This window comes from Aspergillus chevalieri, chromosome 1 (assembly GCF_016861735.1).
Source record: "Aspergillus chevalieri M1 DNA, chromosome 1, nearly complete sequence".
Taxonomy (NCBI): domain Eukaryota; kingdom Fungi; phylum Ascomycota; class Eurotiomycetes; order Eurotiales; family Aspergillaceae; genus Aspergillus; species Aspergillus chevalieri.
The window spans coordinates 2574640-2595372 of NC_057362.1; the positions used below are offsets into that span (position 1 = coordinate 2574640).

A 20733-nucleotide genomic window follows, 5' to 3' on the forward strand; every position below is an offset into this window, starting at 1 on the left:
TTAAAGCAGCCAAAAGCTCCACGGCACCGGGCGAAGACGGTCTACCGACACTTGTGTGGAAACACCTATGGAAGTATATAGGAAAGCTCATCACCAGAATCTTCACAGCATCAGTTGAACTAGGACACCACCCAAGACGTTGGCGGAGAGCAAAGATCGTGGTGCTGCGGAAACCTGGGAAGCCGGACTACTCGATCCCTGGGGCCTATCGCCCAATCTCACTCCTTAACACACTAGGTAAACTTCTTGAGGCAGTCATGGCTCGACGACTATCGTACCTCGCCGAGAAGCACGGCTTACTACCCGACACACAATTTGGAGGGCGACCGGGCAGGACCACTGAGCAAGCCCTGCTAGTCCTCTCCAACGCGATTGACCAAGCTTGGTATAAACATGGAGTAATGACACTCATCGCGTTCGATCTGAAAGGGGCCTTCAACGGAGTCAACAAAATCAGCCTGGACGCCAGCCTCCGAGCAAAGGGAATCCCAGCCATAGCTAGAAAGTGGATTGCAAGCTTTATGAGTGAACGCTACGCTAGCATAGGATTTGATGACTTCCGTACCGAGGTCGCCCTGCTAGTCAACGCAGGTCTGGCGCAGGGCTCACCCCTCTCACCCATTCTGTTCACATTCTTCAACTCCGACCTGGTCGACCAACCAGTCACCTTTCGTGGTGGCGCATCAGCGTTCATTGATGACTACTTCCGCTGGCGAGTAGGCCGCTCAGCCGAAGAGAACTTAGCCAAAATCCAGTCAGAGGATATTCCTCGCATCGAAGCGTGGGCGCAACAGACTGGCTCCTGCTTCGCAGCTGAGAAGACCGAGCTTATCCATATCACCAGGAGAAGAAGCGAGCAACTACAAGGGCAAGTAGTCATAAACGGGAAAACTGTCAAACCATCACCCACGGCGAAGCTACTGGGTGTGATCTTCGACCATGAGTTGCGGTGGAAAGAGCATATCCAGCAAGCCATCAAACGTGCCACCAAGGTAACCGTTGCTCTGGCTGGACTGCGACATCTACGCCCAGAACAGATGCGACAAATTTACCAAGCGTGCGTCACACCAGTGGTAGACTATGCGTCAACGGTCTGGCATGACCCTCTACGTGATAAAACCCACCTGCGCCACCTAAACACAGTGCAAAGGGCCCCTCTGGTTCGTATCCTGTCGGCGTTCAGGACAGTAGCGTCCGCCACTCTAGAAGTGGAAGCGCATGTCCTTCCAACACACCTCCGCCTCCGCCGCCGAGCACAATATACCATCGCGAGACTCCACACTCTACCTCGTATTCACCCTATTTGGGGTGCGCTCCTCCGAGCTCAGAGACGAAGGAACAACATTGGAAGCTACGCTCGGTTCCCACTAGCGGAAGCTCTAAAGACTATGGGCTTACAAAGATTGGATGAACTAGAAACAATCGACCCAAGTCCACTGCCACCGTGGCGAGCTGAACCCTTCGTGGAGATTGAGGTTGGATCGGACCGAGAAACGGCCGTGGAGCGAGCTGAAACTACACGGTCCACATCGGATATTGTTGTCTACTCAGATGCCTCTGGACGCGAGGGTCACCTAGGCGCTGCCGTTGTGGCACTCGACAGCAACTTGGAGACTGTCGAATCCCAACAGATTCAAGTAGGACCAATGGACCGCTGGTCGGTTCATGTAGCGGAGCTTATTGGTATCTTCTACGCTATCAGCACAGTGTTTAAAGTTGCCCATCAGCCCTCAGAAAGCTTAGAAAGGAGACGGAAAACAGCGACAATACTGTGCGACAGCCGATCAGCCTTGCAGGCGACTCAAAATCCGACGAACAAATCTGGACAGCGGATCATCCATGCGATCCTCCAGGCTGCCACAGAGGTCCAAACAAAAGGAATCGCGCTGCGCCTTCAATGGGTGCCAGGGCACTGCGATAACCCTGGAAATGACGCTGCAGATCAACTGGCCAAGGATGCTGCACGCCCAGGCAAAACGCACCCCTTCTGCCCACTACTCTCGAGGGAGAGCGCGCGCCTCCACGGCAATATCCTTAATCAGTGGGAGCAGGAATGGAGGTCATCCAACAAAGGTGGTCACCTACGAAAGATCGACAGCACCCTACCAGCAACTTACACAAGGAGGCTATATGGGAGCCTGCCCAGGAACTGAGCATACTTATTAACACAGCTACGCACAGGCCACAGTTGGTTATCTACCTATGCTAAAGCCTTTCACTTCTGTGACAATGACCGGTGCGTGTGCGGCGCACAAGAAACTGTCACCCATGTGCTGGTGGATTGTCCAGATCTGAGGGACATTCGAAGAGAGCTACGGAGGGAAGTAGGGGACGCGTTCAGTAGCGTCTCGAGTCTACTGGGAGGCTCGACCGTAGGTAAGAAAGGTAAACCACACACCGTCTCAAGAGCAAAGACGGTCAAGGCCGTTTTGGATTTCGCCGAGGCGTCACAGCGGTTTTGGAATTGCGCGCCACGAGGGCAGCCTAACAATGGGAACGGCAGTTAGGCCACGGCAGGCCTTGACAAGGCACTAAGTTCGTTTTCAGGAAGTGGAACACACTACATGTACGTACGCGCGGATATATATAGTTGAGGTAGCCTGCATATCGCTTTCGAGCGAGGGGTCGGGGTAAATGATATCAACCAACCAACCAACCAACGACTGTAACCGAATCAATCGTCGCATGAATAAATCTTGGTGGCCATTAGAATGGCACGGGAAAAACAAACAGCAAAGACATGATGCCATCATAAGGTTGACTTCGACCTATATCCAAGCTTATGCAATCAGTTGTATTGGGCATAAAGCCGTCGACCTCCCACTTTCGAAGTTGGCTTGCTTCAATGGCTTGGTGGATGTGAGGCCCAAATACCCCTGGAATGTTTGGCACATATGCCCCTTGAAATGTGAAGTATGCATTGTCATCTAAACACCATATGTAAGCATTTGAAAACTTCCAGCATTCATCTTTTACTCACACTTGTGTCTCAGAAGATTCTGAGCTTTTCTGCTGTCTTAACGCCCAAGTCCCATACTTTGATTTAAATCTCTCCCAAGCATTTGGAAACAGAGCCTTTACAATTTCATCATTAAAGCTGATGTCAATTCGAATCATTGCGTCTAGCTGTTCAGAGCAGGAAAAGCTCATGCGGATGCAGTGTGTTGTTTCATGTAGTCTGCTTTCTTTCTCATGAGATCGCCTCACAGAGTTTTCGATCGCTTCGAAAAAATCTTCATTGAAGAAGATCCGACTATTATATATATTAGCTGCGTTGTATAGCCAGACATTTTCAGAATCTGTTATAGTTTTCGGCCTCCGCCACGGTACTAGGCTGGATATCAGTTGCAGTTCACGTAAAAAAGGGTAAAACTTACATGAAGGAAAAAGAAGGTGCTTGATCTTTTGATATGTTGCAGACTCTGTGACTTTCTTTGACTTAGCAATATTTTCGAAGCAGTCTTCGTGCCTCCTGTTCAGCTGTAAGGGAATACAGCTCTTTAGGGTCCTCTCAACTTCACCAGTTTTCCAGTTTGAACACGACCTGGGCGATACAACCAGAAAGAAGGGCAAGAATGCAAGAGGGAATTTTGTAAGGACCTCAAGATAAACATCTCAGGCTCTTTTCTGTCAGGCATGCGAATTGTATTCAGTCTTTGATCGTGGTGTCTTCTCGCACTTCAAACGATCAGGTGGCTTGCAGACAAGAAAGAGGCGTTCTTCGAGTATCAATTCGTAATTAGCAGGTATAGACTGACATCGATCTAAGTCTTCGATAACAGCGTTTATTCTTTGTGATATTCTCGTTTTCTCCGACATGATTATGAAGTAAACAAAGGAGTATGTAGTAGGCGTGGGAGCGGTAGGAGCGGTAGGAGCGGTAGGAGCAGTAGGAGAGTACACAGGTCAGGTGGACTATAAAAAAGGGTATCCGACCTGTAACCTAGCAGGAGTAGTAGGAGTAGTAGGGTGGTGAGCAATATGACACGTATTGCACTAGTCCAAATCGGGTTAAGTGATAAGGATTCAGCCTTGCAGTTAATCCGAATCCGAATCCCAAATACGTCTACGTGGCCACATATTTGATAGTTAAAGCACTTAAGCACTCAGATACTCTAGGCTACGTTTAATAGGGCATATTACCGTTGTTTAAAGTTTTTACTACTCGCCTGGGCTTCGTGCAATTATGCGAATCGACTCCCTCTGTCCATTCCCCTGAGCAGACGACCTCTGAGTACAGACTCTGCACGAGAGTCCACTTCAATCCTCTCTAGGAAGTAGGGGCGCTTTATTATCTATTGCTCAACAGGTCATAATACTGCCACCATTTTTGATCTGCTTCTATTGGGGCAATCATGAGTTGGCTAAAACTTCATCCCCTGTCTTCTCTGAATACTGCTTCGCAGGCCGGGTCGGATAGTGACGACAAAACCAATGAATCCGGAAACTGCTCAGACGCCGAGTCCACATACAGCAACGAATGCGCGTCTAACCATGGATATGGCACGGATGATACTCTTGCTGTTACTCAGGTGTTGGAACAGCATGGTATTCCTTGCTGTCTGGTTGGTATAGCTGCCCTCGTTTTCTACGGCGCTGGCAGAGTTCGTGATGTAAGTCGCTCAGGAGCTCTACTACCTTTTTATGCAGAGGCTAACATGATCCGTCTCATCTTGCAGGACTGGGAAATTTGCGTTCCAACAGAGCTCGTGGGCCAGGCAGCAGAGCTACTACAATCAGAACCATATGCAACACACTATCGCCTAGTCAAACCGTGGCCCTATTACAGTCCCTGCTCTCTAATCCACACATACCACCGGTTCAAAAGCAGAGGGATTAATCATTACTTCTTCCTTGTTCCTTCGATCGACATGCATATTGACTGTGACCCTTCCAACTTCACACGCAGTCCCAGAGGGTTGCCGTATCCCAAGCTGGATGTCTTTATTCAAAGCTGTTTAGACACCTGTGACATGCTTCAGCTTTGCGATGTTATAGATGGTACCAATGTTTCAGAGGAATGGGGCGAGAATAACCTTGACCTTGAGGGTACTAACGATGTAGAATGGGCCGAAGAAAAGAATAAGAGGGGAGAGGAGTTTGGCGGAAAGTGGGCCCATGCTGTGTTTGCCTGGGAAGGACGGAAAAACAAACGGGAGATGTGGCAGTCGTTGGTGTGCACCAAGGAGGACAGGTTGGACTGGACAAAACCAAAGGATGTCTTTATAACTCAATATCGTGTTATAGGCGCGCCTGATCCCTGGACAGAGCTATCTGACATGTCTTAATAGTCTCTAGCGGGGTATTCAGTCTGTTTGTCAATGGCTCTATCTGAAGTTGAGGGGATGTATATTGGAAAGTTGCCACCGGAACCTCAATTTCTAACACGATGAAATAACAATAACTAATACTATTTATTCGGCATACATGCCCTGCATTTTTGTTACCCAGGCTCTCTTGGATCAAGCTTGCGACATGCAACAGGTTAGATACCCAAGTTGTAAGCATCGACCATAATATAAAATAGAAGCCATGCAGCGTTACAAAGAAAGCACCTTCTTTACTTCTTCAAACCTTTTTTTGTTCTTTTCATAAGAGCCGTAGACCACACAGAAATCTTCCCGCATCTTTCGATCCAAGAATTGACTCCACTGCGCGATTTCACGACCATATGTAACCAAGAGAAAACCTAGATCAAGAAAGTCCGAGTCCTTCCTTCTTGCGAACCATGCAGTAAGCTTTGTCTCGACTTGCCATGTAATATGGATAACGTTCACCCGGTTCCCTTGTGGGGTTTGAAATGATGGAGGAATTGATTCACGAGATTCCGACTCGCTGAGGTTGGGGGTTCCTATCGCACCTATTAAGACATCAGTGAGTGTACACCCTTGAAGTCATGGCTGACTGATGTCGGAAAACAAGTGAAAATTACTAAGGAGACCGGCTTACCAGAAATAATAATATCTACACCAACAACTTGTCCCCCTTCATCAATGTCAATGAACATCCTCTCTTGAACCCCACCAGCAGGCCCATAGAATGCCAATATTGCCCTATTATGCGTTCAGCATAGCCAATAGACAGGTTTCGTGGTTATAGGACATACCAACTGTATTGGGCCAAGACAGTTCTAACCTCGACCACGGAGGGGACCAAGACAAGGAAGTCAAGGTCTTGGGTTTCTCGCCGTGATCCTCGAAGCTTGAGTGCCCATCCACCAAACCACGCTGTTTTCATGCCACTGAAGGCTTTTTCGAGATACGATGCGGCCTTGGCTAGTTGCTTTGGTGTAGCCCTTGCAGCATTGCTTTCAAGCTCTTTAAGCTCCTTAGGCGAGGTCTTGCCAAAGTACTTGGCTCCGCTGGATTGATCGGTGCGCTCTGCTTGAGACATTGGAAAGTCACTTAGTTCTTGGGTAGTGGAAATGGATGCTTTGAAGAAAGTGAAGATGTTGAGTTGGGAACTGGATTGAGGGCTTCAAGACAATATTTATATCATTGCGACCCTGGTTCTGTATTAGAAAGCTGATGCACGGCCTTGTGACCTGGCAGAAAATGGGAGGACATAAGGTCCAAATTTTGCCAACAAAAGCCAGCTGCTGAACTACTGTAGGTTACAATGCCTAGGCCGTGCATCCACCCAACGACTGAAAAGCATGCACAATAGGTGATTGAAGTCAATCTTATCACCAATGAGAGCATCTTACTTCGAATAACTAGAAACGTTGGCACATGCGGGCTCAAAAAAGAAAAATATATAAAAAATATAAACACCCAATTTATGCATACTTAGTGGACGGAGTACACCGTGTATGCAACCAAAAGTACTACAACCAGAGTATATGATTGACTGAGGTTAATAACTAAGATTTGTATGATTAATATATGAATTAGTTATGTGTTTTTAGTTTTTTTTGCCTCAAATTGTCTCATATTCCTAACTTTTCTTTTCATGGGCAGATTATCTATAATCAAGAATGGCACTCAAGACACCATACTACGCTAATGTAGTTGTCACAAACCAAATCTTAGACCATCCATGATATATGAAAGACGAGAGCCGTTCGCTGTGTCATTTGCTAGAGGCAGTTCAGGAGCATTGTGGCTATGTGCAGATGCCAAATTATTCATTTTTGAAGCTGGGAAGCGGACAGCCAATTGATTAGCCGCTGCAGCATGTCACTAGATCAAAAGGATTTCAAAGGATTGAAGTTTTGTGACATTCTCTCCCCCTGCAAAGATTATTTCTCGCCCTCCCTCTTTTTTTTTTTTTTTTTTTTTTTTTTTGGTCCCGAGATTTCTTCTTCTTTTCCCTTTTTTGGTGCATTTAGTAAACACATCTCACTCGTGGTAAATTAACGGCGGCTTACCTGGCCGCCCAGCAGGACCTGCCACCACTCGGCCCATAGGGCTGACAGAAGCGTGTATGAACAACAGCAACAACAACAACAACAACAACAACAACAACAATAATAATAATAATCCACTCGTGATAGAAAGCTGCAATTCCCACAATTTTTTAGAATGCAAGTATGCCGACGAATGGACGATACTCCATCTTCACCTATGCCGAATTCGATGTTCAAGCCCTCTGTTAGTGAGCGATTTGCGCCCGGTGCATTTCATTTGTGTCAAATGGCTTTGACTTAAGACTTCGTACCGCGCTTGCGTAATACCGGAAGTGAGCAAGGCCATTGCCTATCCTTATCTGAACCACACCCAGAGAGGAATCAAGCGCCCTGACTCCCGGTATCTCCACCTTCCGGAGCTTTCAACGCGTTCCCAACATAGTGGTTCAGCGAATCACCGCCCTATCCTAGGCGCTGTCTGTGTGGAGGCCTTTACCCGCCGCAATTACTTTTGGGACGGCGACATCCATCCAGCTGCAAGCTTCCCCACAAGGGGATGCGGCTATACGAACTACACAAGCCTGGCTAATCGGGACAGAACCATCCATGTCACATGCCACGTCACCGGGGAAGATAAAAAGGCCGAAGCCAACCTCACATAGAAGTTCTCTGGTCTCGTCTCATCCCGTCCTGTCTTGTCCTGTCTTGTCCTGTCTTGTCCTGTCTTGTCCTGTCTTGTCCTGTCTTGTCCTGTCTTGTCCTGTCTTGTCCTGTCTTGTCCTGTCTTGTCCTGTCTTGTCCTGTCTTGTCCTGTCTTGTCCTGTCTTGTCCTGTCTTGTCCTGTCTTGTCCTGTCTTGTCCTGTCTTGTCCTGTCTTGTCCTGTCTTGTCCTGTCTTGTCCTGTCCTGTCTCGTCTCATCCTGTCTTGTCTCATCCTGTCTTGCCTCATCCTGTCTTGTCTCATCCGTCCCATTTCGTTTTCTTTTCAGTTATCTTAAACCACTTCGCGAAATGGATGCTACTCGTTTTTTTGAGACTCAATTCAGACCCCATCTTGAAAATCAGCTGCTTGGATTTTGGAGCACACTCACTGATGACCAGCTAACCAGAGTCAAAAGCTGGATTGATCTGTTTACAGAAACCAATGAATCACTGCAATCAAGATCTAGACAACAGCGGAGTTTAAGACGCCGTGCGCTTCATTTTGCAAAAAGAGTACTTGCCATTGGAAATGAACTCTTTGTGCTATGTTCTTCTTCAAATAGCATTTCTGGTATAGGTTCAATTCCGTCTAAACTGTTCTATGGCCTACTTGAGTACCTTGAGGAATGGTGGATATCAAAAAGGCCTCCAGAGTCTCTACGCAAGGCTACGAACAGAATCCATCAAATTTTACCACAAAATGAAAATGCTCAACATTCTCCTGCAAATTCTTCTCTGCAGAGACAACCAGAAGAAGGCGGATCTCAGCCGCTGGTGGCACAGAGCCCCTATGGTCAGGCTCTCCCGCTCACAATGCAACGTCGACTTTTAGTAGGTGAGGGCAATTAAAAAACTCATGTTTGGATAATGATCACATTTTTCCTAACGCCTGTCCCGCATAGAGAATGATCAGAACTCAACAAAGGGTGCTTCTGCAAGCCAGGAGAAATCGAGTCACACAAGTCAGCATCAGCTCACTAATGGAACATATGGTGATACTGGCAATACAGACAGACCATCGAAGCGCCCACGACTAGGGCCAGAAGTTTCAGGTGCGTTATATTACCGTCGCAACATGTAATGAGACTTATAGTCTTTAGGAAACCCAGCGTCTCCTGGCGATAGCCAATACTTGTCCTTCTCATTCATGAGGCGTCATATGATTGATAGACTACCTGAACCGTTTCGAACTGGAATGGAGAGGAGTAAACTCTGGAGAGACGAACAGGAAACAGGGGGATTGTCAGTCACGAACTGCTTGTCCCTCCACCTGCCAGAAAAGGTTAATGAGGACACGTTCTTGGTTATCAGAATGGGATATCGTGATGGGTTTAACGTCTCCGATATGTTAGGCCTTGGTGATCTTGAAGACTCAGAGAATGGACGAATGGATAAGTGGAATGACTGTGATGCAAGTTCTGAATAAAGCCACTCATTATAGGAGCTATTGAGGCCCTTCTTTCTCAAACTTGATATTTCCATACAGCACAAAGCATAAATGACCAGCCTCGACGAGTACCTGTTTTGCTGGAACACCTGAGCCATATGAGCCGACAGGCTCGTTGTTGTCGTTGTTGTTCTTGGTAATATTGCATGAACGCCCTTCAAAGGTCATCAACATGTTCTCCTTCATCTCAAAACATTTATTTTTTATCCACTCAAATTCCCCGCTGAGTGCCCTTTTCCCAACTGCATCTGACATCCCTTATTCAGCGATAAGTGGTGATATTTTGGCGGATATTGTATCAACGGAAATAATCTGTAAATATTTTGAATATCTCTAGCCCAATAACGCGAATATTCTGGACTATTCGTTGTTAGTATTTGCACTCATAACCAATTTCAAGTGAGTGACATTTACGCGCTAATATGGAGAATAACACACTGGTTTGAAGCTTTGCTTTCTCTTTCCCTCTCAGTCGCTGGGTGAGCGATGGATAAAAACAGCGAATTCTGAACTTGTTCAGACTAAAATGCGAAGGACAATGGTGGTCAGATTTTGCAGATTCGTGATGTTGCTAGATTCATGCCCGAGATTTTGTGATGGATGACAACCCCACCCTCAATGGGACCAGCTGACTAATAAAATAGAACCTAAACAACCGTTATCTGAAACAAGGTATTGTGACCGTGTGGAATAAATATTGAAATAAAAAGCTGTTCTTTGATTTGAGTGTAAACAAATGAAGTTTTACTGGTGCCTAGCAGAAAAATTTTAGGTCACTCCAGGTAAGGGAAATTTACCGCTAATTTTTCAGTTGGGTTATATGTGCATGACGGATGGAAACGAGAGAGGACAGGACAGGATGAGACAGGACGGACAGGACAGGACAGGACAGGACAGGACAGGACAGGATGGGACAAGACAGGACGAGACCGACGTAGAGCTGTCCAAAATTAGCCAAGTTACTACCAGGTCTACATTGAGCCTTGTAAAGAAACGACCTACCACTCACCACTAAGCCATTTTGAAAAAGATAAATACGAAGTCATGCCTCTTTTTGGTCCCTTTGTATTGAACCATAGCCTTTATGTTCTACCATCAACAATTGACCAGACTATTTCATTGTCTTATATGGCTTGCCTTTATTTGCCTTTAATTCGCTAGGTGAAACATCTTCTACCAAACCCACGAGGCGCGAATAGAGACCAGTCCTATTCCCCTACGTTTTCGTGGGGCGAAGATATCGACATTCAGCATCCACCACATACTCGTTTCCGGGACACTGTCGGATCCCAGAACCCTAATAGAGAGGCAGGCGTTGTAGTATACCAAAGCCCTCGCACTCATTCAGCATCAACGCTCAACGAAGAAGCCACTGTGCTCCAAGCCCCGGGATATTATACAACGCTGCAGGTCCCAGTGTATATAGAGAGAGTTTGCCAGTGGTAAGTGTTGGCCGCTGGGCCCTGATTTGACAAAACAATATCAGCCTAACGGAAGCACTTAGATCTACAGAAAGATTCAAACAATAAGCCATACTTTCATCTGCTCTACAGGTGAGCCACAATATCATGCTCGGCACTCAATTCCACGTGTCACTGACCACTTTTTTTTAGATACCTTCACATGGCAAGCACATCTGCAATCAGGCAAATACCTCCTGTCATGGAGAGAGGTGCATATGATACAACAGGAATAAAGGAACCTGGTGCACCGCCACCGCCATTGAAATAAAGGGCTCAGTGCTAGAACCAAAACATCTGCAAGATAGGCCAACCTCAATTTAGCACAATGAGAATTGATGATTAGAATTTGACAAGGTGAATTAGATTCCAAATCTTCAAGCAGACCATCAGATCCTCCGCAATTTTTGATATTGTCTGCTTGCCTCACTGCCACTTTGGTGGGTTGAGACCACTAAATTAAGCAAAACATAGTTGCGCTCTTGAAGGCTTTGCCAACTACCTGGTGACGCAATTTTTCCTTCCGCGTGCATTCTTAATGCTACATAGTAACAGTAACTGACACAAAACAACGCATATCTCTCCTGAGACGCGACTGCCTCGTCCGCGATCGCCATCGATACGTTGTGAGTCGGAAGTTTGATATAGCGGAGGCTAGAAGACGCCTTAACAGGGATAAAAGCTCTACAGACGACGACGGAAAGCTCCTTGAGTTGGAACCACGCGGCAACTTCCAGTACCTGGGAAGTCGCCCATATACTGCCTCATTGCCTTACAAAGGTTGTTTCGGGGTATGAGGATATGGTACGATAAAACTTCAATGCTTCTACGGTTCTACTAACCGGCATTCAGCCCGATTGCAAAAAAAAAAAAAAAAAAAAAAAAGAAGACATATTTTTGAATGTTGCTGTATCCAGCCATTTAGGCCTAGATTCATATCAAGTACCAATCTATTGGTTGATATTTTGGACCAGGTTGCCAAGGCACATGCCGTTCGTGGAGAGCAAGACACCCGGACAAAAAGCGCTTTACGGTAAAAACGAAGATAAATGGAAGAAGAGGGTTCTTTCTTCGAGCTGTTTGATTGCTACAGGATTCCTGTGGACGTGCTTGACTATAGAAAGCGTCATATAATAACACAAACGGAGAGCGGCTTGGCTTATTCCTGGGGCTGATAGACTTACTTTATGTCACGAGCTCGAATTAGCAGAAACCGACATTGATATTCCTATCTAAACTAATGTAGCAATAAAGGGAAAACGTGACGACAAGTTGCTGTTAGACGTCTTGGTGTTACTTGCGTTTAAATTTATATTTCCGCAGGTTGAAAATAATGATGGGCAGATCAAGCGATACATCCTGTAGGAGTAAGGTAGGGAAAATAAATATTGACAAAATCTTTTGAGGGAAAGTATCACGGTCTAGCACTGTATCACCACCAAGACCAACAAATGGCATCAATGAAGCTAACCATGCCACCCATGCAAGCAGACAAAGGAAGCCCTAGCCTTGCAGCCGAGGTGTGCAAACGCTCCCAGATAGTCAGCTGTGACAAACGCAGGCTTAGCCCCTTTTCCAAGCAACATAAACTGTATATAACTATCTCTATCGACTAGATGCTTTTTCTTCTCCAGATTCAATATTTTCGTCGATCGTCTTCTACTTCCATTCCGTCGCCATAACTTTTTTTTTCTTTCTCAGATACAAAAGAAAGCTTGAAGCGTCTGATTATTCCCGCTTGAATTCTGCTTTACTATCTTGACTTCTCACAAGGAATAATCACAAAAATGAGGAATCCTCAGAACCCTGATCAGTCTACGTTGACCGATCCCGCTTTGCTTGACAAGATCGACAAGCTTTTCGACACCAGGATATATAAGCGATAACACCGAAGGAATCTTTTCCAATTTTTGAAAGTTCTTTGACTGCCTGTTTCAGTATTCAACATACTTCTTGAGGGTTGGGCTGCATTATTATAAGATTTGGGATATCATTTTAAGACACTGCTTGTTTCTATTGTCTAACCAACTTGACACATTTCCCTTTTTGTTGGCACATGTCTTACCGGAAAGAATCTGTTCCGAGCTTTCTAATTGACATTTATTTCAAAAGAGAATTTCTTGGTAATCGGGAGGACGTGCTCTCAAAGCCTAATGGGTAGACTAGACCTGGACATGGGTACCCATTTGGGTACAGGTCTCGTACCCATACCCAAGTTCCATTTACCCTTGGGTAAACTTACCCTTGGGTATAAATACCCAAGGATATTGCTTGGGTAAATTTACCCATACCCAAGGGTATGTTTATACCCAAGTCTGCACAATTTTCCCGCATAAAAATCCTTAGTCACTAGCATGTATTTTTCTCGGTTCCTATCCCGTCACAACGTCAATGATTATCATACAATCTAATAATCTATCTCTTTCATACCTACCATCTATAATATAATAAGAAGAGACCTATTATATGAAAGCCTACAGCGTAAATTAGGTGGATATTGATTTCAAAGCATTTCCGATCAGTGGAAGTCAGTTGATTTAGAATGTGGTCTTTTCATTGCATACTCAGGTGGAATATATATTTTCTACACTATGGATAGCACCACCATACTTCTGCTTAAAGCTCATTATAAACTTGATTTATCTTGAGAAAAATGAGAAAATTCTGTCAGTGTCGAGGATCATAGTAGTAATTATATAATTTGTGGATAACCTGCTGAATACAAATTTTACATGTTATATCTTATACAAAACTAGTATATACAGCGCCCGAACGGGTTGAATATTGTTTTTAAATACCCAGGAATTGGGCTCGCTCCCCCGGGGGGCCCAGGATATTAGGAAACTCGGGTAGTTGGGTATACCCTTGGGCATACCCAACTACCCGGCTCTATTAAGCCAATAATATATTTCCACGAGCGAGCCCACTGATATCTAATTGGATATCTAGTATGCAGCTCCATAGGAAAAAGCAACTATTTTGCCCAAGTACACCTCAGCAACACTTCTGCAGAGAAGGCCTTTGATATATTCTACTGTAGTAAAAGCCTTCTACCTGGTAATCTATCCTATACCCTTTTAACCTGGTGTTTTTATCTAATGTCTCAGCAATCAGATCCCTTTCTTTCCTCCCAACTTGGGAGTGAGGATAACCCTCTATTCACACCAACAACACCCTCCGAAAGCCAGACTTGCAGTAATCTAGAGCTTCACCTAGCTCCTCCAGTCCCATCATCACTCCGACGCTCAACCGATCGCAAGAAAGCATGGGTTATCTTTGATGAGATGGATAAGAAAGCATTTCTTGATTGGTGGTTTAAAACGCAGTTTGGGTCAACTGAGGATATACAACGACAGATTAAATGGGATGGAAAGAAGCTAAACACAGAGCTTTGGTCTGATTTTAGCCATGTGGCCCATTACCAGACAGGTGAGCCCAAGGTTATGTGTAATTCCTGTGGGAATACCCTGAATCATCCAAACTATCGATCAACGGGCACGAGCACCATCAAAAAGCACCAAGCTTCATGCAAAAAGGCACAGCTTCATGGGAAGCGGCCAAATATTCAGCAGCTACTACAGAATGCAGTATTTCTTCTATCTATCCTGTATTAAAGATATATAGTTACTGATCCATCCTATTTTATAGGCCCGTCGCCCATCCTCTGGACCCTTTTCTCATGATCGATGGCTCCAGCAGCTAGTGACTACAATTACCACCCTACGGCTCCCATTCGCAATTGTTGAACACCCTGCCTTCCATGACCTAATCCAGCTAGCCCAATCAGCACCCTCTGTTCCAGAACCTGTTTCTCGCAAAACAATACAGCGTCGACTTCAGATGATCTCTCACAATCAGCAGAAAAGCATGCTTCAAAGCTTACCTCCACAGGCTAAGCTATCAATTAGCCTGGACTGCTGGACATCCCCATTTTGTCAGGCATTTATGGCAATTACAGGCTATTTTATTGATTCAAACTGGGAATATCGGGAGGTATTACTTGGTTTTGAACCACTGTCTGGCCAACATACTGGTCTCAACTTAGGTGGTGTCCTTTGGGATATACTCCAAAAGTATGATATCGAAGACCGCATTCTTGCTATTACAACAGACAATGCATCTAATAACAGCACATTGGTTGAGAGCCTATATGATATACATGGCTCATTCATCATTCGAACTCCCTGCCTTGCACATGTGATGCAGCTCGCCCTAAAGCAGCTACTTGGTCAGATGAAGGCAGATCCAAAGAATGAGGCTATTGAGATAGTTTGGTCTGATGATCTTGATAAATTTGCTCAAAAGACTGCTAAAAAGAGTGGTGATATTGCAACTACCTTGCAAAAGGTAGGTTTTCTGTAGCCTTTCACTAATATATGCTAACCTGATCACTCTTTAATAGGTCCGAAATCTTGCTGTTTTTATTAATGCAAGCCCACAGCGCCGAGAGATATTTAAAGATCTCCAACCTGACCAGCCTGCTCAGCCCAATCAGCCCCGGCCCCCTCGTTTAGTCCCAATCCAAGATGTTCGAACGCGTTGGAATTCAACATATCTTATGCTGCGCCGTGCTAAACGACTACAAATATATTTTGATTGCTTCTGCACACAGAATTCCTACAATCATCTGAAGTTATCTTCAGATGAATGGCGACAGGTGGATTACTTGATTACAATTCTCCAACCATTCTTCCAATTTACTGAGGCCATCTCAGTGTCCAAGGATGTGACTATTTATATAGTCCTTAGTGTTTACAACAAGCTTTTTGGCCATATTGAATCTTCAATCCGAAAGTTACAGCAAAAGAAAATTGGATGGAAGCAAAAGATGCTTGCAGCACTGAATTCATCTATGGATAAACTGCGTGAATACTACACCCTAACATGCAACAAGGAGCTTGGTGAGCTTTATGCAATTGGAACTATTCTTTCACCTCAGAATAAGCTCCAATATTTCCAAACAAAGGACTGGAAGGATCAGAAAATCGACTATGCAGCCCTCTATCGTGAGAGTCTTAATGATTGGATCAAACCCTACTGGCTCTCTGAGACTCAACAACCTCCATTGCAAATTCAGAAATCAACCCATTCCAATATGCTTTCCTTACTACTTTCTGAAAACCAAACAGAGATGCCAGCACCTACCGTCCAAGGCGAAGTTGATCGGTACTGTGATAGTGGTAGGTCTTGAATCGAATCCTATTTATCTGATCTTGATCTAATTTTCTTTAGCAACACTACCTAATGGAACCTGCCCTCGGCAGTTCTGGAAGCATCATGAGGCTGAGTACCCAACTCTAGCAGCTCTTGCCCGGGATATCTTTTCAGTCCCAGCAAGTGGTGCAGGTGTTGAACGATTATTCAATTCTACTCGTGATATTTGCCACTACCGGCGAGGATCTTTAAAAGCAACAACAATCAAAGATCTGATATTATTCATGTGTGCTACAAAGTTCGATATTGAAGAGAAGGAGCTGGCATTTATACGAGATTATGCAAAAACAGATGGGATTGCTGCACTACAGGAGGAAGCTAAAGTCCAACAGTCTAGTATTGATTCTGCTGATCTTATTAGTGATGATGAGGAAGATGAGATAGATGATGAGAGTCAGCCCACAGTGCTGCTTGGAGAGGATAGCACTGCTTCAAAGAGGCAGAGTAGTGTTCTATCTGAAGATTCTGCAAGTGAAGATGAATCACTTCTCCCACAGGTGCTTGCAAGGCCTCGTAGGTCTCAAAAGAGACCAAAGAGATTCGACGACTTTGAATTGATATAGTACTGCTTTATTTATGGCATTTTTCCAGTAATGAATATGAACTTTCTTCAGAAATCAGTCTATCGAAGGAAATATTTATCATGAACTTATAAATATGAATTCACCTACGCATTGGTAATATTCAGGACTACTGGTTATTAGATTACTAGTTTAATTACTTAAAAAACCACTACCGTTGCATAAATTATGCAAGTCACGGGATTACTATAATTAGTAAAAAGTTGGGTATTTGGGTAAATTCTTGGGTATACCCAGATGGGTCTTGGGTACAGACCTTATACCCATACCCAACACTTGGGTAAGAGATTCATACCCAAGAACCACTTGGGTCTACCCAAGGGTATACCCAAATGGGTATACCCAAGGACAATGTCCAGGCCTAGGGTAGACCAAGGGATTGTAGTGGTGACTTCAGCTCCTAGAGCCACATCAATAAAAAAGCGTAATATTATAAATCAGAGGATAGTCCGCTGACATTAGCCTCTAGACAATTGATTCAATTTTATTTTATCATTATATACCAGTATAAATATTTGGATGTGAGTAGAGTTAGATAACACTGCCCTTTTTCAGATCAATCTACTGTAACACATATTGCGACGCTTAATCTGCGAGGGGCCACATGCCTTGGTTATGAACGCTGTGTAGATGCAACATAACTGAGGTGGCATTCGTAGAGACGAGCAGAATGAATGTCTCAGACTAGGGGTACTCTGGAATCGGATCAAATATATTCCGCACTTCTTAAGTCGTGAAACGAGCGGGTAGCTCAGGAATCGGGGAATCGGGGAGTCGATAATCCGGACTGTACGAGGCTATGTGGCAAAGAGTCTTATTCAATCAGAAGGATATATCGAAACCTATAGACACCTTGATAATAGAACGAGTGCTTTTTAACTATACATGTATGCGCCATGTCGACCATATATATAAGTATACTGATCTCGCCACTCGGGCCGACCATTTTCCCGATAGTTCCTTACTCAGCTTTCATCAAGTCGGAGCTGATTCACCTCATGGTTTACACTAAAACCAAACAATGTTCGCCTCAAGAAAACTGCCCCGTCACTATACAAGAATACCGCATTGTTTACTATGTGGTGAAAGGTTTTGTTTGGATTCATACTTCCTTTCAGGTATGCCTCATTTGGGCTTATTTATTTCTGCTGCTGATGTTGTGTTAGTTGTCTTGCCAAACCAGTATCAACACCCAGTCTTGACCCAGCCAATAAGTTTCCGAGGAGAAGATGGGACAATTATCCTAGAAGATCTGAACATTCAGATACATTATGGCCCTCGGATAAGATCCAAAAATGTCCCCTCTGTTCATCGCATTTGCTGGATGGCGCTGGTGAATCAACCAAGTATCCATGAGCTTTGTGATCTAGGTACCACTATGACACCCCTAGTTTGGACTGGACTTCCACAGAACATCTACAAGGATTGTCTTGCATTGTCCAAAGCAATCCATAAGTTGTCTTTGGATTCCAAAGATGATAACAAAAAGACGACATTGTATGAACTGTTAGAGAGATCTCGAAGTCTCCCGACCGAACTAATTGCCATCATCTGGGATTTCATCACCCCTTGTACTGTTCGCTGCTTGTGTGCACTTTCGGCCGCAGAAAATCAATGGCCAACTCTTTCTTCTGCTGCGCGCAGTGGGACCATGTCTTTACATGGAAATATCTCAGTCTATCTCACATGTGTGCTGGACGGGACTTATATTTGCGGCATTCACAACGGATACAAAATTTACGGACATGAAAGCAACAATATATGTCAGTGCCTTCATCTGCCACTGTTTTCATTTTCAGACTTGGAATATATGGGCTTCGAAATATAGATTTTCTCACAGAAACGCAAACCAAACCAGCCAGCAAAGGATATCTAACAGTGAAAGACAATGAGTTTGTCAATATTATCTACCATCAGCCAACAACGCCACTTCACGTGGACCTTGAATGGGATGTAAGACGGCCTTAAAATTATCAAATGTTCAAAACTGACGATAAACACCAGGCCCTGAAAATCTCACGCCTCAACTGTCACACCGAATCAAATTTCGGACATGACTTTCTATGGGTGAGCCCACTGCAGTGGGCTCAACTATATCCTCCCTCTGCTGACTCATTTTATAATTGGCCGCGACATTACGATTTCACACGACATTCCCAGAGATTCATGGCATATATTCCACTACATAAGGATAGATTCAGCTTGTACGGTCTCACTGCGTTCTGCTCCAATATGGGGCTTGTTGGCCTGGGCACTCATTTTTGCTCTCGGTCACACTCGCCCAAGACATACTGGTATGGAGAACAAAAGGGCTGTCCTGTTCATGTCCAATTGGAAAATTCAGAAACTTTAAGCCTGCTTACAGTCTTCTGGCACCGGGATGACCATCTGGCGAAACCTTATCTCATTGTATGTTCAATACACATGCCGCAAATTCGTACTAATTAGAGATCTAGGTCACAACAAGCAAGCAGAGAACGTTTACTCTTGGACCATGTTTTGCACCTCCTAAGATCGACACAAAGAATGTGTTTAGTGAGAGCGGTGGTGATATCTTAGGCCTGTATTATGACAAATCACTAGGCATAACCAGTTTTACTAGCATGGGTACTGTCTGTCGCCCACGTGAATCTTCTTCAAGCCGAACACCCAATCATTCCGCACCAATAACACGCCACTCTGACATGATATATCTTTTGCATACTTCCCCATTTGGCGGCTTTGCCTCCCAAGCCTCTTTGAAGAATGTCATAAGCCTGAAAGCTTGCTATGTGGGATCTAGATGCAAGGGTATGCTGCTTGTTTACAAAGGGGATACCACATGCACTTTGGGTCAATGGTATGAAAATACACAAGCTCAGCCTGATGTACAGGAAATCTATTTTCAGCATGACAATGTGCTGAGGTTCCACCTGATGCAAGGAAAGGGTAACAAGCAATTTCTAGCACGGGTTGAATCCTTGCCCAAGGTCTTTCCCTTAGATACAAGTGATAAGTGCATAGATATGGTGTATGGTGTGAGTGCACATGTTGCCATTCTATTTTGGCTCAGCTAACCTGGCTAGGATGATATCGTTTGGCTGTTTTCGGAGTACTCCGACATCATCTTCCGTGGGTCAGAAGTCATTAGCACATGCAACACTGATAGGAGATCATCAAGTGCTTTTCCTATGGTTATTTCCGGGTTTTAGGGTAATAGTAAATCTTGATTTAAGCCAGTTCCTTGGCGACTTCGGAAGTTTTATGACTATAGTATGAGCTGTTTCGTTACCATATGCTGTCTTCCATTGCTTATATGGCTCGCTTCTTTATTCAAGACAGGTCTCCTGTTCTTACATACAAAATCACTGGTCCTTCATGACTTATCATCCTCGCTTTCTGTCTCTGACTCGGACCAATCAACCAGTTTGCCAAATTGTTTGATTCGATTGGCTGATATGCCCTTTTTCTCATAGACATTCCTCAGCTGCCTCAGCACATTCAACCGCGGTTCTTCAAGATGCTGCAACAATTGTTCCAATTTCTTGACGTCTTCGCATTCGCTGCCTTGAAAGGGCCACGTGATTCGAGTGGGTTGGGGTATGGGGTATGTTGCTTCGATATTTTCTGTCTGCTGTTCTTTGATGTCATGCTGCTTTGGAATTTTGCTTCCGTGGTGGCCATAGTTCACCTCGGTGAGAAGGTTGGCATTGATGACGGGCTTTTTCTCTTCTGTGTGGAGGTATTCAATGGAGGTGTCTGACTGATCGTCTGCACTGATGTATGTCGTACGCGGTTGGTAGCCGCCCTTGAAAATAACTTCATTCTCATCCTCGGGCTCCATCTTTGGCGTCTTGGAGACCAACTACCTAGAAGGAGATGATATCCAAAATAGTGGCATTAAGCTCGGAAGAGGAAAAAACGAGTTTCTTTTTTCACGGAAAATGAAACATGAACACTCGCCTGCTGTATAGTATGTTTTATTACTTTGGCCTGTTTGGC

At 44.7% G+C, this 20733-nt stretch overlaps 5 protein-coding genes across 5 annotated transcripts; 3 read left to right on the forward strand and 2 right to left on the reverse strand.

The window, feature by feature from the left end:
* Nucleotides 1–257: 257 nt before the first annotated feature.
* ACHE_10923S (uncharacterized protein) lies at nt 258–2153 on the forward strand (the record flags this gene model as incomplete). The annotated part of the gene is made up of 1 exon (XM_043284664.1): nt 258–2153. The coding sequence occupies one exon, from the start codon at nt 258–260 to the stop codon at nt 2151–2153; it is 1896 nt and encodes a 631-aa protein (XP_043132043.1).
* Nucleotides 2154–4355: 2202 nt separating this feature from the next.
* Nucleotides 4356–5288, forward strand: ACHE_10924S (uncharacterized protein; the record flags this gene model as incomplete). The annotated part of the gene is made up of 2 exons (XM_043284675.1): nt 4356–4613; nt 4680–5288. 2 exons carry the CDS (start codon nt 4356–4358, stop codon nt 5286–5288), a joined length of 867 nt encoding a protein of 288 aa, XP_043132044.1.
* Nucleotides 5289–5540: 252 nt separating this feature from the next.
* Nucleotides 5541–6393, reverse strand: ACHE_10925A (uncharacterized protein; the record flags this gene model as incomplete). The annotated part of the gene is made up of 3 exons (XM_043284686.1): nt 5541–5860; nt 5950–6053; nt 6107–6393. The coding sequence occupies 3 exons, from the start codon at nt 6391–6393 to the stop codon at nt 5541–5543; spliced, it is 711 nt and encodes a 236-aa protein (XP_043132045.1).
* Nucleotides 6394–18513: 12120 nt separating this feature from the next.
* Nucleotides 18514–19943, forward strand: ACHE_10926S (uncharacterized protein; the record flags this gene model as incomplete). The annotated part of the gene is made up of 4 exons (XM_043284697.1): nt 18514–18705; nt 18757–19161; nt 19209–19769; nt 19818–19943. 4 exons carry the CDS (start codon nt 18514–18516, stop codon nt 19941–19943), a joined length of 1284 nt encoding a protein of 427 aa, XP_043132046.1.
* Nucleotides 19944–20107: 164 nt separating this feature from the next.
* On the reverse strand, nt 20108–20575 carry ACHE_10927A (uncharacterized protein; the record flags this gene model as incomplete). The annotated part of the gene is made up of 1 exon (XM_043284708.1): nt 20108–20575. One exon carries the CDS (start codon nt 20573–20575, stop codon nt 20108–20110), a length of 468 nt encoding a protein of 155 aa, XP_043132047.1.
* Nucleotides 20576–20733: the final 158 nt, after the last annotated feature.